The 14,985-nt window shown below is 46.3% G+C and overlaps 1 protein-coding gene across 2 annotated transcripts in view; it reads right to left on the reverse strand.

Moving 5' to 3' along the window:
- Positions 1-14,985, reverse strand: part of gpsm1b (G protein signaling modulator 1b) — a 61,922-nt gene that overhangs the window by 4,437 nt on the left and 42,500 nt on the right. For both annotated transcript variants that reach the window (XM_014128695.3, XM_014128694.3), the window contains exon 12: positions 193-355. In XM_014128695.3, the coding sequence (XP_013984170.2) occupies positions 193-355 (163 nt within the window). The remainder of the gene's footprint in view (positions 1-192; positions 356-14,985) is intronic.

Genomic DNA, 14,985 nt, shown 5'->3' on the forward strand with positions numbered 1-14,985 from the left:
TTGGATTATATTCATTTACTGTAATTGACCCCCAAAAAATCAATGCCACACATTTCTGACTAGAGATGTCCAGCAATGTGTGCTTTGAGTGATGCATTGACATCAAAGGAAGTTAATGGAAGTAATGGAATTCCCAAGTAGTATCAGGGATCCTCTAGCTTTAGACTGCACAGCACTAATTCGCTAACCTACCTAGCATTTCATTAAGAGAGACAGCCCCTCCATTCTCGCCGTTTTCTCCGTTCTCTATGTTCGGGTCGTCAAGGTGGCAGCGCTGGTCATCCATGCGGCTGCTCTGAAACTTGCTGAGGAGGTCGAAGAAGCAGTCCTCATCAGAGGGGTCACGACTTAGCTTCTGAAACAGAGAGACATGGACGCTAAGTGATAGAAGAGGCAGCACAACCTTTCATCCCACACACACTGACCCAATTGTCTCTTATATCCTTTTTATGTGGTTCATGTTTGGCTTGTGGGGCGGCAGGTAGCCTAGTGGTTAGAGCATTGGGCCAGTTACCTAAGGGTTGCTAGATCGAATCCCTGAGCTGACAAGGTAAAAATCTGTCGTTCTGCCCCTGAATTAACCCACTGCTCCTAGGCCATAATTGTATATAAGAATTTGCTCTTAACTAACTTGCCTAGTTAAATAAAGATTAAATAAAAAAATTGTATAAGAGGATACCTGGTTTGGGGTGAGTAGTGTTCTGGATTTTATTTAAACAGCAAGTCAAGCTGAGATCACGGTCTCCTTCTCAGATGAGAGATTGATTTCAGCCACACCCGTTGCTGACAAATGTATAAAATCGAGCACACAGCCATGCAATCTCCATAGACAAACATTCATAGTACAATGGCCTTACTGAAAAGCTTAGTGACTTTCAACGTGGCACCGTATAGAATGCCACCTTTCCAACAAGTCAGTTCGTCAAATGTCTGCCCTGCTAGAGCTGCCCCAGTCAACAGTAAGTGCAGTTATTGTGAAGTGGAAATGTGTAGGAGCAACAACGGCTCAGCCTCAAAGTGGTAGGCCACACAAGCTCACAGAATGGGACCACCAAGTGCTGAAGCACTTAGCGCATATAAATTGTCTGTCCACGGTTGTAACACTCACTACCAAGTTCCAAACTGCCTCTGGAAGCAACGTCAGCACAAGCACTATTTGTTGGGAGCCTAATGCAATGGGTTTCCATGGCCGAGCAGCCGCACACAAGCCTAAGATCACCATGTGCAATGACTCTGGAGCAGTGGAAACGCGTTCTCTGCAGTGATGATTCACGCTTCACCATCTGGCAGTCCGACAGACGAATCTGGGTTTGGCGGATGCCAGGAGAACGCTACCTGACACAATGCATAGTGCCAACTGTAAAGTTTGGTGGAGGAGGAATAATGGTCTGGGACTGTTTTTCATGGTTCGGGTTAGGCCCCTTAGTTCCAGTGAAGGGAAAGCTTAACGCTACAGCATAAATTGACATTCTAGACGATTCTGTGGGTCCAACTTTGTGGCAACAGTTTGGGGAAGGCCCTCTCCTGTTTCAGTATGACAATGCCCCCTTGCACAAAGTGAAGTCCATACAGAAATGGTTTATTGAGATCGGTGTAGAAGAACTTGACTGGACTGCACAGAGCCCTGACCGCAACCACATCGCTGGACTAATAGCCCAACATCAGTGCCTGACCTCACTAATGCTCTTGTGGCTGAATGGAAGCAAGTCCTTGCAAAAATCTTCCAACATCTGGTGGAAAGCCTTCCCAGAAGAGTGGAGGCTGTTTATAAGCAAAGGGGGACCAACTCCCATATTAATGCCCATGACTTTGGAATGAGATGTTTGACGAGCAGGTGTCCACATACTTTTGGTAATGTAGTGTAGATAGAAATACAGATATCTATCTATCTATCTAATCTAAGAAGCACCTTTGGCAGCGATTACAGCTGTGAGTCTTTCTGGGTAAGTCTCTAAGAGCTTTCCACACCTGGATTGCACAACATTTCCCCATTATTATTTTCAAAATACCTTCAAGCTCTGTCAAATTGGTTGTTGATCATTTCTATACAACCCCTTACAGGTCTTGCAATAGATTTTCAAGCCGATTTAAATCAAAATTGTAACTTGGCCACTCCAGAACATTCACTGCCTTCTTGGTAAACAACTGAAGTGTATATTTGGGCTTGTGTTTTAGGTTATTGTCCTGCTGAAAGGTGAATTTGTCTCCTAGTGTCTGTTGGAAAGTAGACAACCAGATTTTCCTCTAGGATTTAGCCTGAGCTTAGCTCTATTCTGTTTCTTTTTATATATGAAGAATGGTACTCAGTGATGTGTTGTGTTACATTTCCCCTTTACATAATGCTTTGTATTCAGGACAAAAAGTGCATTTCTTTGACACATTTTTTGCAGATTTACTTCAGTGCCTTTCTCTGCGGCAACTGAGTTAGGATGGACACCTGCATCTGTGTAGTGACTGGGTGTATTGATACACCATCCAAAGTGTAGTTAATAACAACTTCACCATGCTTAAAAGGATATTCAATGTCTGCTTTTTTATTTTCACTCTTCTGCCAATATTTGTCCTTCTTTGCGAGGCATTAGAAAACCTCCCTGATTTTTGTTGTTGAATCTGTGTTTGAAATTCACTGCTCGACTGAGGGACCTTACAGATAATTGTATGTATGGAATACAGATATGAGGTAGGCATTAGAAAATCACAGTGTGAGTCCATGCAACTCATGTAACTTAAGCCAATTTTTTACTCCTGAACTTATTTAGGTTTGCCATAACAAAGGGGTTAAATACCTACAGTATTGACTCAAGACACTTTAGCTTTTCATTTTTATTAATTTGTACAGATTTCTAAAAACATAATTCAACTTTGACATTATGGGGTATTTTGTGTAGGCCAGTGACAAAAAAATCTGAATTACATTTTTAAGCCTTAAGACAATTGAGACATGGATTGTGCATTTGTGCCATTCAGAAGGTGAATGGGCAAGACAAAAGATTGAAGTGCCTTTGAACGGGGTATAGTAGTGGTGCCAGGCGCACCGGTTTGTGTCAAGAACTGCAACTCTGCTGGGTTTTTCACGCTCAACAGTTTCCTGTGTGTATCAAGAATGGTCTGCCACTCAAAGGACATCCAGCCAACTTGACAACTGTGGGAAGCATTGCCCAGCATCCCTTTGGAACACTTGACACCTTGTAGAGTCCATTCCCTGACGAACTGAGACTGTTCTGGGCTTAAGTAGTTTTTTGGTGTATCTGTACTTTACTAAACTCAGCAAAAAAAGAAACGTCCCTTTTTCAGGACCCTGTCTTTCAAAGATAATTTGTAAAAATCCAAACACCTTCACAGATCTTCATTGTAAAGGGTTTAAACACTGTTTCCCATGCTTGTTCAATGAACCATAAACAATTAGTGAACATGCACCTGTTGAACGGTCATTAAGACACTAACAACTTACAGACGGTAGGCAATTAAGGTCACAGTTATGAAAACTCAGGACACTAAAGAGGCATTTCTGCTGACTCTGGGAAAAAAAAACAAAAGAAAGATGCCCAGGGTCCCTGCTCATCTGCGTGAACGAGCCTTAGGCATGCTGCAAGGAGGCATGAGGACTGCAGATGTGGCTAGTGCAATAAATTGCAATGTCCGTACTGTGAAATGCCTAAGACAGCGCTACAGGGAGAAAGGACGGACAGCTGATCGTCCTCGCAGTGGCAGACCACGTGTAACAACACCTGCACAGGATCGGTACATCCGAACATCACACCTGCGAAACAGGTACAGGATGGCAACAACAACTTCCCGAGTTACACCAGGAACGCACAATCCCTCCATCAGTGCTCAGACTGTCCGCAATAGGCTGAGAGAGGCTGGACTGAGGGCTTGTAAGGCAGGTCCTCACCAGACATCACTGGCAACAACGTCGCCTATGGGCACAAACCCACCGTTGCTGGGCCAGACAGGACTGGCAAAAAGTGCTCTTCACTGACGAGTCACGGTTTTGTCTAACCGGGGGTGATGGTCGGATTTGCGTATATCGTCAAAGGAATGGGCATTACACCAAGGCCTGTACTCTGGAGTGGGATCGATTTGTAGGAGGAGGGTCCGTCATGGTCTGGGGCGGTGTGTCACAGCATCATCGGACTGAGCTTGTTGTCATTGCATGCAATCTCAACGCTGTGCTTTACAGGGAAGACATCCTCCTCCCTCATGTGGTACCCTTCCTGCAGGCTCTTCCTGACATGACCCTCCAGCATGACAATGCCACCAGCCATACATCTCGTTCTGTGCATGATTTCCTGCAAGACAGGAATGTCCGTGTTCTGCCATGGCCAGCGAAGGGCCCGGATCTCAATCCCATTGAGCACGTCAGGGACCTGTTGGATCGGAGGGTGAGGGCTAGGGCCATTCCCCCCAGAAATGTCCGGGAACTTGCAGGTGCCTTGGTGGAAGAGCGGGGTAACATCTCACAGCAAGAACAGGCAAATCTAGTGCAGTCCATGAGGAGGAGATGCACTGCAGTACTTAATGCAGCTGGTGGCCACACCAGATACTGACAGTTACTTTTGATTTTGACCCCCCCCCCCCTTTGTTCAGGGACACATTATTAAATTTCGGTTAGTCACATGTCTGTGGAACTTGTTCAGTTTATGTCTCAGTTGTTGAATCTTATATTCATACAAATATTTACACATTTTAAGTTTGCTGAAAATACACGCAGTTGACAGTGAAGGACATTTATTTTTTCGCTGAGTTTATTTATATTTTTGGCAAATTTAACTTTACAACATTCCTAAAGAAAAGAATGTACTTTTTACTCCATATATTTTCCCTGACACCCAAAAGTACTCATTACATTCTGACAGGAAAATGGTCCAATTCACACACTTATCAAGAAAACATTGCTGGTCATCCCTACTGCATCTGTACTTGCGGACTCATTAAACACAAATGCTTCGTTTGTAAATTATGTCTGAGTGTGCCCCCTGGAAAATTCTACTGTCTGGTTTGCTTAATATAAGGAATGTTAATTTATTTTACTTTCACTTTTGATACTTAAGAACATTTTAGCAGTTCCATTTACTTTTGATACTTAACCAAAAAACGTTTAGACTTTTACTCAAGTAGCATTTTACTGGGTTACTGACTTTTACTTGAGTCATTTTCTATTAAAGTATCTTTACTTTAACTATGACAATTGAGTACTTTTTCCAGCACTGCCTCTACATCATTTTGGTGATCTGTGTGTAGCATTAAAAATCAAGTTGTTGTTGTTTGAGTTGTTCTTAATCTTTTCATAGCACTTTGGACACAAAATGCCTTTGATACTGCCTGGAACAGCACATAAGTGTTCTCACAATCTGACCAATTATGTCCCTCAGTGCTGAGAATGCCCTACCGAGGGTATATACCTTGGCCTAGATCTTCAAGGTTGCTCAATCCGTCACCTGACATAATGTAAAAATAAACCTCCTTTCTTGCCCACTTAAAATTTAACATGAATAACAAAACTAGACCTTTCAAAGCTATCAACACCTCAGTGTTAATATGTTGATGAATATGTTACAAATAATGTATACTGTTATAACGCGCTAATTCCAATGTAAATATGATTATTCATCACTTTTGTTTATTTGGGTCAAACATAGCACAACCTCTCTATACAGTACACGTAAATAATCCAGGATCCTCTAAGCATCAACATCCCAGTACCACAGTATAGCCATCTCCAATTTCCACCCTCAGGATAAATGAACATGATTCTCTGCATTGAAGTATGATCCTGCCTCCATGTTGATGATAAATGCCTTGGTAGGTTAATGGTAGACATCAAAGGCGGTAAACCATAGGACACACCATGGATCAGTAATGGTAGATGGTGTCATTATCCCCCTGGATGTCATACCATAATGACACACCATTATGACACAATCAACACCAAGCATTATCGCCAAACAAATAGAACAGGATACACATAACGTACAATCCCATTACGTTCTGGTTGATAATTAGATTGACTAAACATTTGCGTTGATAATTGAAAACCTTTAAGACTCAACTTGGTACAGCGTGATATAGATAAAGGGCAACACAGTGAACAAGACTAGAATGTTCAGTAGTACGATACAACAGTGATGTTGCTATAGGCGGTCACATTTTCAGCAGCAACTTTCTTGTGAAAACTTCATACCAAAATTAGACTACACTTCAAAGGTTCGCTTTACTGGGCATTATAAATGCATTTAATTGCCACAAAATGTGTCTGACTCTCTGGCAAAGCAATAAAAACAGACATTTAGGCTAACATAAGCCAAAACTTAGAGACTAGTTAGATAGCAACACTATCATCCATCAAACAATCATTTAGATAAAGAGTATGAAGTGACTTACCACACAAGCACCTCTCTTTCCGATCTTTCCCTTTCTCTCTCTCCGAGCGCTCTCCCCTTCCCTCACTCCCCACACGCCTGACTCACTCCCCTCTCTTCCCCCCACCACTCTCCTCCTTTCCACCCTTCCCTCTCTTTCCCTCGCCACTTCTCTCTCTCTTCCCCTCACCACCTCCCTCTCTCTCTTCCCCTCACCAGCTCCCTCTCTCTCTCCCATGTCTCATCCCCTCGTCACCTCCCTCTCCCTCTCCCTCTCTCTTTCCCTCGCCACCTCCCCCTCTCTCTCTCTTCCTCTCACCACCTCCCTCTCTCTCTCCCATGTCTCATCCCCTCGTCACCTCCCTCTCCCTGTCTCTCTCTCTTTCCCTCGCCACCGCCCCCTCTCTCTCTCTTCCTCTCACCACCTCCCTCTCTCTCCCATGTCTCATCCCCTCGCCACCTCCCTCTCTCTCTCTCTCTTCCCCTCGCCACCTCCCTCCCTCTCCCCTACCTCCCTCTCCCCCTATCTCCCTCCCTCTCTCCCTCGCCCACTCCCTCTCTCGCCCACTCCCTCCCTCCCCCCACCTCCTCCCCCCCTCTCTTCCTACCTCCATCTCCTTCCTCTCTCGCTCTCCTTTTCTCCCCCTCGCCACCTCCCTCCCTCTCTCTCTCTCTCTTCCCCTCGCCACCTCCCTCCCTCTCTCTCCCCCTCGACACCTCCCGCTCTCCCTCTTCCCCTCGCCACTTCCCGCTCTCCCTCGTCACCTCCCACTCCCCCTCCCTCTCGCCCCCTCCCTCTCGCCACCTCCCTCCCTCTCCCCTACCTCCCTCTCTCTCCCTCGCCACCTCCCTCTCCCCCTCTCTCTCTCCCTCGCCACCTCCCTCTCCCCCTATCTCCCTCCCTCTCTCCCTCGCCCACTCCCTCTCTCGCCCACTCCCTCCCTCCCCCCACCTCCTCCCCCCCTCTCTTCCTACCTCCATCTCCTTCCTCTCTCGCTCTCCTTTTCTCCCCCTCGCCACCTCCCTCCCTCTCTCTCTCTCTTCCCCTCGCCACCTCCCTCCCTCTCTCTCCCCCTCGCCACCTCCCGCTTTCCCTCTCCCTCGACACCTCCCGCTCTCCCTCTTCCCCTCGCCACTTCCCGCTCTCCCTCGTCACCTCCCACTCCCCCTCCCTCTCGCCCCCTCCCTCCCTCCCTCTCCATCCATCTCCCTCCCCCTCGCCACCTCCCTCCCTCTTCCCCTCACCACCTCCTGCTCTCCCTCGCTACCTCCCGCTCTCCCTCGCTACCTCCCTCGCCACCTCCCCCCTCTCACCACCTCTTCCCCTCGCCACCTCCCTCTCTCTCCCTCTACCTCCCCCCTCTGTCTACCTCCCTCCCTCTCGCCCTCCCTTTCTCTTCCTCCCTCTCTCCCTCCCTTGCCATCTCCCTCACTCCCACCCTTTCTCTCCCTCCCTCCCTCTCTCCAGCTCCCTATCTCCCTCCCTTTCTCTCCCTCGCGACCTCCCTCCCTCTCCCCCCCTCCCTTTCTCTCCCTCGCCACCTCCCTCGCTCCCTTTCCCTCTCCCTTTCTATCTCCTTCCCTTTCCACCTCCCTCCCTCTACCTCCCTCCCTTTATCTCCTTTTCCACCTCCCTCTCTCCCTCCCCCTTACCATCTCCCTCCCCCTCTCACCCCCTCCCTCCCTCCCTCACTCTCGCCCTCCCTCCCTCCCTTTCTCTCCCTCGCCCCCTCCCTTTCTCTCCCTCCCTTTCCCTTTCACTCCCTTTGCCCCCTCCCTTTCTCTCCCTCGCCCCCTCCCTTTCTCTCCCTCCCTTTCTCTTTCTCTCCCTCGCCCCCTCCCTTTCTCTCCCCCTCTCCCCTCACCACCTCCCTCCCTCTCCCACTTCCCCTCGCCATCTCCCTCCCTCGACACCTCCCTCACTCTCTCCCTCCCTTTCTCTCCCACTTTCCCTCGCCACCACCCTCCCTCTCTCTCCCCCTCGCCACCTCCTTCCCTCCCTCTCCCCCTCCCTCCCTCTCCACCTCCCTCACAACTCCTCCCTTTCTTTCCCCCGCACCCTCCCTCGCCACCTCCCTCCCCTCCTCCCAACTCCCTCACTCTCTCTTCCCCTCCCTTTCTCTCCCTCACCCCCTCCCTTTCTCTCCCCTACCCCCTCCCTCGCCCACTCCCTCACTCTCTCTCAACCCCTCCCTCCCTCTCCCTCGCCACCTCCCTCCCTCTCCTTCGCCACCACCTTCGCTCTCTCTCCCTCCCTCGCCACCCCCCTTTTCTCTCCCTCGCCACCCCCCTTTTCTCTCCCTCGCCAACTCCCTCACTCTCTCGCCCCCTCCCTTTCTCTCCCTCATCCCCTCCCTTTCTCTCCCCCTCTCCCCTGCCCCCTCCCTCGCCACCTCCCTCTCTCCCCCTCTCTCTCGCCCACTCCCTTTCTCTCCCTCGCCACCTCCCTCCCTCGATCTCCATCTCCCTCTCTCTCTTCCCCTCGCCCCCTCTCCACCTCCCTCCCCATCTTCCCCTTGCCACCTCCCTCCCCCTTGCCACCTCCCTCCCCCTCGCCACCTCCCTTCCCCTCGCCACCTCCCTTCCCCTCGCCACCTCCCTCCCCCTCTTCCCCTCGCCACCTCCCTTCCCCTCGCCACCTCCCTCCCCCTCTTCCCCTCACCACCTCCCTCTCTTTCTCTCTCTCGCCACCTCCCTCCCTCGTACCTCCCTCTCTCGCCACCTTTGTTCTGACAACTTGAAGTGGAAGAGCTAACGAATGGTGTTGCTCTCCTATCATCTCTTTTGCCCACCGAAGCACTGGGTCAGCAACTCTTAAATATCAGCTGTGTACTCAAGTTCTTGAAAACAGAGGGAACATTTTTATTTTTCTATTGTCCCTATTCCCTCGGGACGAGCCCAACCAAACCAAAACTAAATCTCCAATACGGCTGAAATGTGAAATCAAAACAAAATGTGTACCAGGTCTAGTCACTGGCTAAACACAGAACACAAAAATGTTATTGACCGCCCACCCTTGAAAGACAAATCAGCCACCAAGTTGTCCTTACCACGGACATGTCAGATTTCAAGGGGAAATTCCTGCAACATCAGACTCCAGCGAAGGAGTCTGCGATTTGTAGAACCCTCTGCAGGAATACGAGACGATTATGATTGGTATAGACTACAAGAGAGGCAGAGACCAACACATTAACCTAGAAGTGCTGAAGAGCCAGTAGCAAAGCAATGGTCTCCTTTTCGATGGTGGAGCCGTGTTTATGAAATGAGGCCAATTTCTTTGAAAATTACCCCACGGGGTGCTCGACATCGTCTTTCTGTAGGAGCACAGTACATGCTCCTACATCACTGGCATCTGTGTACAAAGCAAATGGACAACGGAAATCCGGAGCAGCTGGCGCAGAGACCAAAGTGTCTTTGTCTTCTCAAATGCTGCCTGACAGTCTGGGCTCCAATGAAAAATGACTTTAGGACTACATTTTAGTCATTTAGCAGACGCTCTTATCCAGAGCGACTTACAGTAGTGAACGCATACATTTCATATACATTTTTTTTTTTTTCCTGTGCTGGCCCCCTGTGGGAATCGAACCCACAACCCAGGCGTTGCAAACACCATGCTCTACCAACTGAGCTACAGGTGGGCAACAACTTGGCCAAAGTTCTTGCAAAATCCCCGGTAATAGCCAGTCATTCCCAATAATCTGCACAGTTCCTGGCGAGAAGTTGGCACAGGAAGCTTAATAATGGCCTCCACTTTTGCCATGAATGGTCAGACTTTTCTTTTCTTTGACCCACTAGGTTGCCGTGGCAATTTCACTCTGACATGTTAACTGTCAAGTTGACAGACGCAACAGGATCTACAGTAAGCCACAACATCCTGTTTCAGACCAGAAGAAGTTATGCAAGATACGGTCATACATCTTGACCCCAAGATGGCCTGCAATACTACCCTCATAAGTACAGTATCTCTTGTCAGAGTGTAACTTGAATGACAATTTGAGATACACCGGGGCCTGTAGCCTTGACTAAAAGTGTCGTGGGAATGCTATTTTCTCACATAATGTCATCTTTGTCAAAGTAACCCACACAAACTTCATCAAACTCATCCTCTGGATGTACAGTATCTCTGCAAAAAGAAGGGAGAGGGAAGCATATTTTCTCTGTTCAGCAATCAGCTGCTTCCTAAACATCGAAGTGTCAACTGTAAGGACCCCCTCTCTTTTCAGAGGTCCTACCAACTCGCTCACCTTTGGAGTTCTACCAAAACCCAACCTTTCGTATTATTCTGTACTTAAATCTGAACACTCAATTTAGTATGATATGTTACATTTCGTGTGGTATGTATTAATTTGTGGATGACCATCAGCCAATTCACATTTGATGTTATGAATTACAGTTAGTATTATATGTTACGAATTTGAAAAACGTCCAAAATGTTACCAATTTGTAAAACATACAATATGTTACTAGGTTTAAGGTTAGGGTCAGCTAACATGCTAAGTAGTTGAAAAGTTGCTTATTAGCTAAAATGCGAAAGTTGTCCGTGATGAGATTCAGGGTTGCCCAGGGTTGCTAGATGTTCTCGTTATACTCCCACCCATGCACCCAGACCAACCACCCTACTTTCCTTTTTGCCTTAAGTAAACATACCAAACAGAGCATATAATATTTCTGTGTCCCGGATAACATTTACTATGTTACGTCTAGTCACTGAGACCAGGCTACAAAGTCAGGACCACACAGAAATGTTTCAGACAGATCAAACATTGTGAGACTACTGACATCCTCCTCAAAACTAGACTTGCTCTCAGCAATCTTCTTAGACATAGCACGTGTAAAAGCACCAGCTAGGAACACTCTAGGGTATTTCTCTGATAACCCATCAGGTTCCTCTACTCTGGCACCTAACAAACAACAGAATTCAGCACAACTTTCCCTCCAGCCAAATCATTGCCTAAAATCAACAAGACTCCCTTCACAGGTAGGGTAGGCTTCACTCTAACGACCACGCGACCAGAAACAAGATCAGACTTGAGTTCCACATTTTACAAGCAACCCATCTGCAACCCATCTCCATGCCTTGAACCAACACACTGTCACCAGTTGCTGATGTGTCAAACAAAATGAAGGACTGGGCGGCCCCAGTGTCTCCCAGTATCTTGATTGGCTGTTTAACAGCATCACCACTCTGCAGAGATACAAACCCTTCTGAAACAAAGGGTTCATTCAAATCTGATCTTGTTTAGTAGATAAACCAGTCCCAACCAGAGACTTAATGGGCTGGAGGGCTCCCACAAGATGAAAGCTTTTTCTCTCAAAATGTTCTGTTTCAACTTAGGACACAGAAACAAATATGGCTTTTCTCATGACAGTAATGCCAAACTGGCAAATACGGATAACCAGTTCTGTCCATCCTTGTCTCTGGGTACTGGTGGAAAAGACAGAAACCTTGTAATGAGAGATTACTTCTCTGGATAGTTTTTTGTGTAGGGATATTAGTACTTTGTGCCCTGTTTGAAGGTATTTTTATGTCAACACAAACTCATACTCAATCTGCAAGGACTGCAGCTTTCTAAAGCAAGATAACCTTGTGCTCATTAATGTAGGTTGCAACCCTTGATTCCTGGAGTTTGTGACGCTCGCTGTTTGGTGCGATGCAGATCCGGTGGTGAGTGTGGTGAAACAGAGGTGACACAGTCTGTTCTTTTGAGCTTTGATTCAGGGTCTTTACCTGACAAAGTAATGGTAAGATATACGAGTTATGCTGTTAGAGGTTTTGTGCCGAATCCACTGCAGGGATACAGGTGTCACGTTTATGGGCATGTTGCAGCAGTGTGTAGGAGGGAGATTCCAATGTGTGGGAAGTGTGCAGGAAGACATGGAACAGAGGAATGTGTAATTTTGGCGGAAAACATTGTCAACTGTATGGGTGCCCATGTTGCTGGGGATCAGAGTTGTCCGGTACGAGAGAGGCAGGTTGAGGTGGGCAGGGTCAAAGTAGTGCAGAAGATGTCGTATTCTGAGGCAGTGAAGAAAGTAGGAGGGTGGATCAAGGGTGAGGGATTCTGAGAGGATCCCTGTGAATAGTAGATCTGTTCCAGAACAGAGGGATAGGCCAATGAGTGATATATGTTTCAGTAAGGTTGGCTTCTTAGTGTTCATAGCAATGGTTATCAACTGTACCGCAGAGCTGGAACGTAAGTCACAGAAAATAGATGTCGTAGTGGTAGCTGCAGAAAAGTACTTGGGGATATGAGATTTCACTTCAGAAGAGTTACAGGGTGTGTTAGTGGTAGTGTCCAGTCCTCTCAGGCCTGGGGTAGAATCAAATAGGCATAAAGCAGTGGAATAAGGTGGTGGGTTTTAATGAGGGTAGGGTAAAAAAAGAAAAGGACACACACACACACACACAGTTGAAGTCGGAAGTTTGCATACACTTAAGTTGAAGTCATTAAAACTCATTTTTCAACCACTCAACAAATTTCTTGTTAACAACCTATAGTTTTGGCAAGTCGGTAAGGACATCTACTTTGTGCATGACACAAATAAGTTTTCCAACAATTGTTTACAGACAGATTATTTCACTTATAATTCACTGTATCACAATTCCAGTGGGTCAGAAGTTTACATACACTAAGTTGACTGTGCTAATAAACAGCTTGGACAATTCCAGAAAAAGATGTCATGGCTTTAGAAGCTTTTGGTAGGCTAATTGACATCATTTGAGTCAATTGGAGGTGTACCTGTGGATGTATTTCAAGGCCTACCTTCAAACTCAGTGCCTTGTTGCTTGACATCATGGGACAATCAAAAGAAAATCAGCCAAGACTTCTGAAATGTTTTTTTTTGTAGACCTCCACAAGTCCTTGGGAGCAATGTCCTTGGGAGCAATTTCCAAATGCCTGAAGGTACCACGTTCATCTGTACAAACAATAGTACTCAAGTATAAACACCATGGGACCACGCAACCGTCACACCGCTCAGGAAGGAGACGCGTTCTGTCTCCTAGAGATGAACGTACTTTGGTGCGAAAAGTGCAAATCAATCCCAGAACAACAGCAAAGGACCATGTGAAGATGCTGGAGGAAACAGGTACAAAAGTATCTATATCCACAGTAAAACGAGTCCTATATCAACATATCCTGAAAGGCCGCTCAGCAAGGAAAAAGCCAGTGCTCCAAAACCGCCATAAAAAAAGCCCTTCTACAGTTTGCAACTGCACATGGGGACAAAGATCGTACTTTTTGGAGAAATGTCCTCTGGTCTGATGAACAAAAATATAACTGTTTGGCCATAATGACCATCGTTATGTTTGGAGGAAAAAGGGGTCGCTTGCAAGCCGAAGAACACCATCCCAACCGTGAAGCACGTAGGTGGCAGCATCATGTTGTGGGGGTGCTTTGCTGCAGGAGGGACTGGTGCACTTCACAAAATAGATGGTATCATAAGGGAGGAAAATCATGTGGATATATTAAAGCAATCAGGACATCAATCAGGAAGTTAAAGCTTGGTCGCAAATGAGTCTTCCAAATGGACAATGACCCCAAGCATACTTCCAAAGTTGTGGCAAAATGGCTTAAGGACAACAAAGTCAAGGTATTGGAGTGGCCATCACAAAGCCCTGACCTCAATCCTATAGAAAATCTGTGGGCAGAACTGAAAAAGCGTGTGCAAGCAAGGAGGCCTACAAACCAGACTCAGTTACACCTGCTCTGTCAGGAGGAATGGGCCAAAATTCACCCAACATATTGTGGGAAGCTTGTGGAAGGCCACCTGAAACGTTTGACCCAATTTAAAGGCAATGCTACCAAATACTAATTGAGTGTATGTAAACTTCTGACCCACTGGAAATGTGATGAAAGAAATAAAAGCTGAAATAAATCATTCTCTACTATTATGCTGACATTTCATATTCTTAAAATAAAGTGGTGATCTTAACTGACCTAAAACAGGGAATATTTACTGGGATTAAATGTCAGGAATTGTGAAGAACTGAGTTTAAATGTATTTGGCTAAGGTGTATGTAAACTTCCGATTTCAACTGTACATATATACACACATACATATATACAGTTGAAGTCGGAAGTTTATAAATTCCCTGTTTTAGGATCACCACTTTATTTTAAGAATGTGAAATGTCAGAATAATAGTAGAGAGAATGATTTATTTCAGCTTTATTTATTTATATATTTGTTTCGTTTCCCAAAGTGTAATGAATTTATACCATAGTTCAGTTGGGGGTGGTAATGCAACATATTGGATGCCAACCACCGTTAAAATCCATCCAAAGAAAAATATTCTAATCTGTGTGCGCCACACCCAAACAGAACCAACCGAAAACAAAATCCAGAGAAAAACCAAAGACTGTAACACGAACCCTTTCAACTCGCATTTTATTTTTTGAAGAACGACTTGTGACCTGGTGTGAAAAAAATAGAGCAAAGTTCAAATACCATTTTTATTGACCTTATTTCTGGAGACGAGAAAGATTAGCCAGAGGAAGTCCACTTTGTCTCCATATCAACCCCCAATTGCACAACCGCTATTTTAGTCAGTCATTAAATAACAGGCTTCCTTCTTACAATGACTTCCTCGCTCTTTTCCATGGCAAGCCACTGATTGCAAC

The sequence above is a fragment of the Salmo salar genome, chromosome 11 (genome assembly GCF_965601325.2).
Source record: "Salmo salar chromosome 11, fSalSal1, whole genome shotgun sequence".
Classification (NCBI taxonomy): domain Eukaryota; kingdom Metazoa; phylum Chordata; class Actinopteri; order Salmoniformes; family Salmonidae; genus Salmo; species Salmo salar.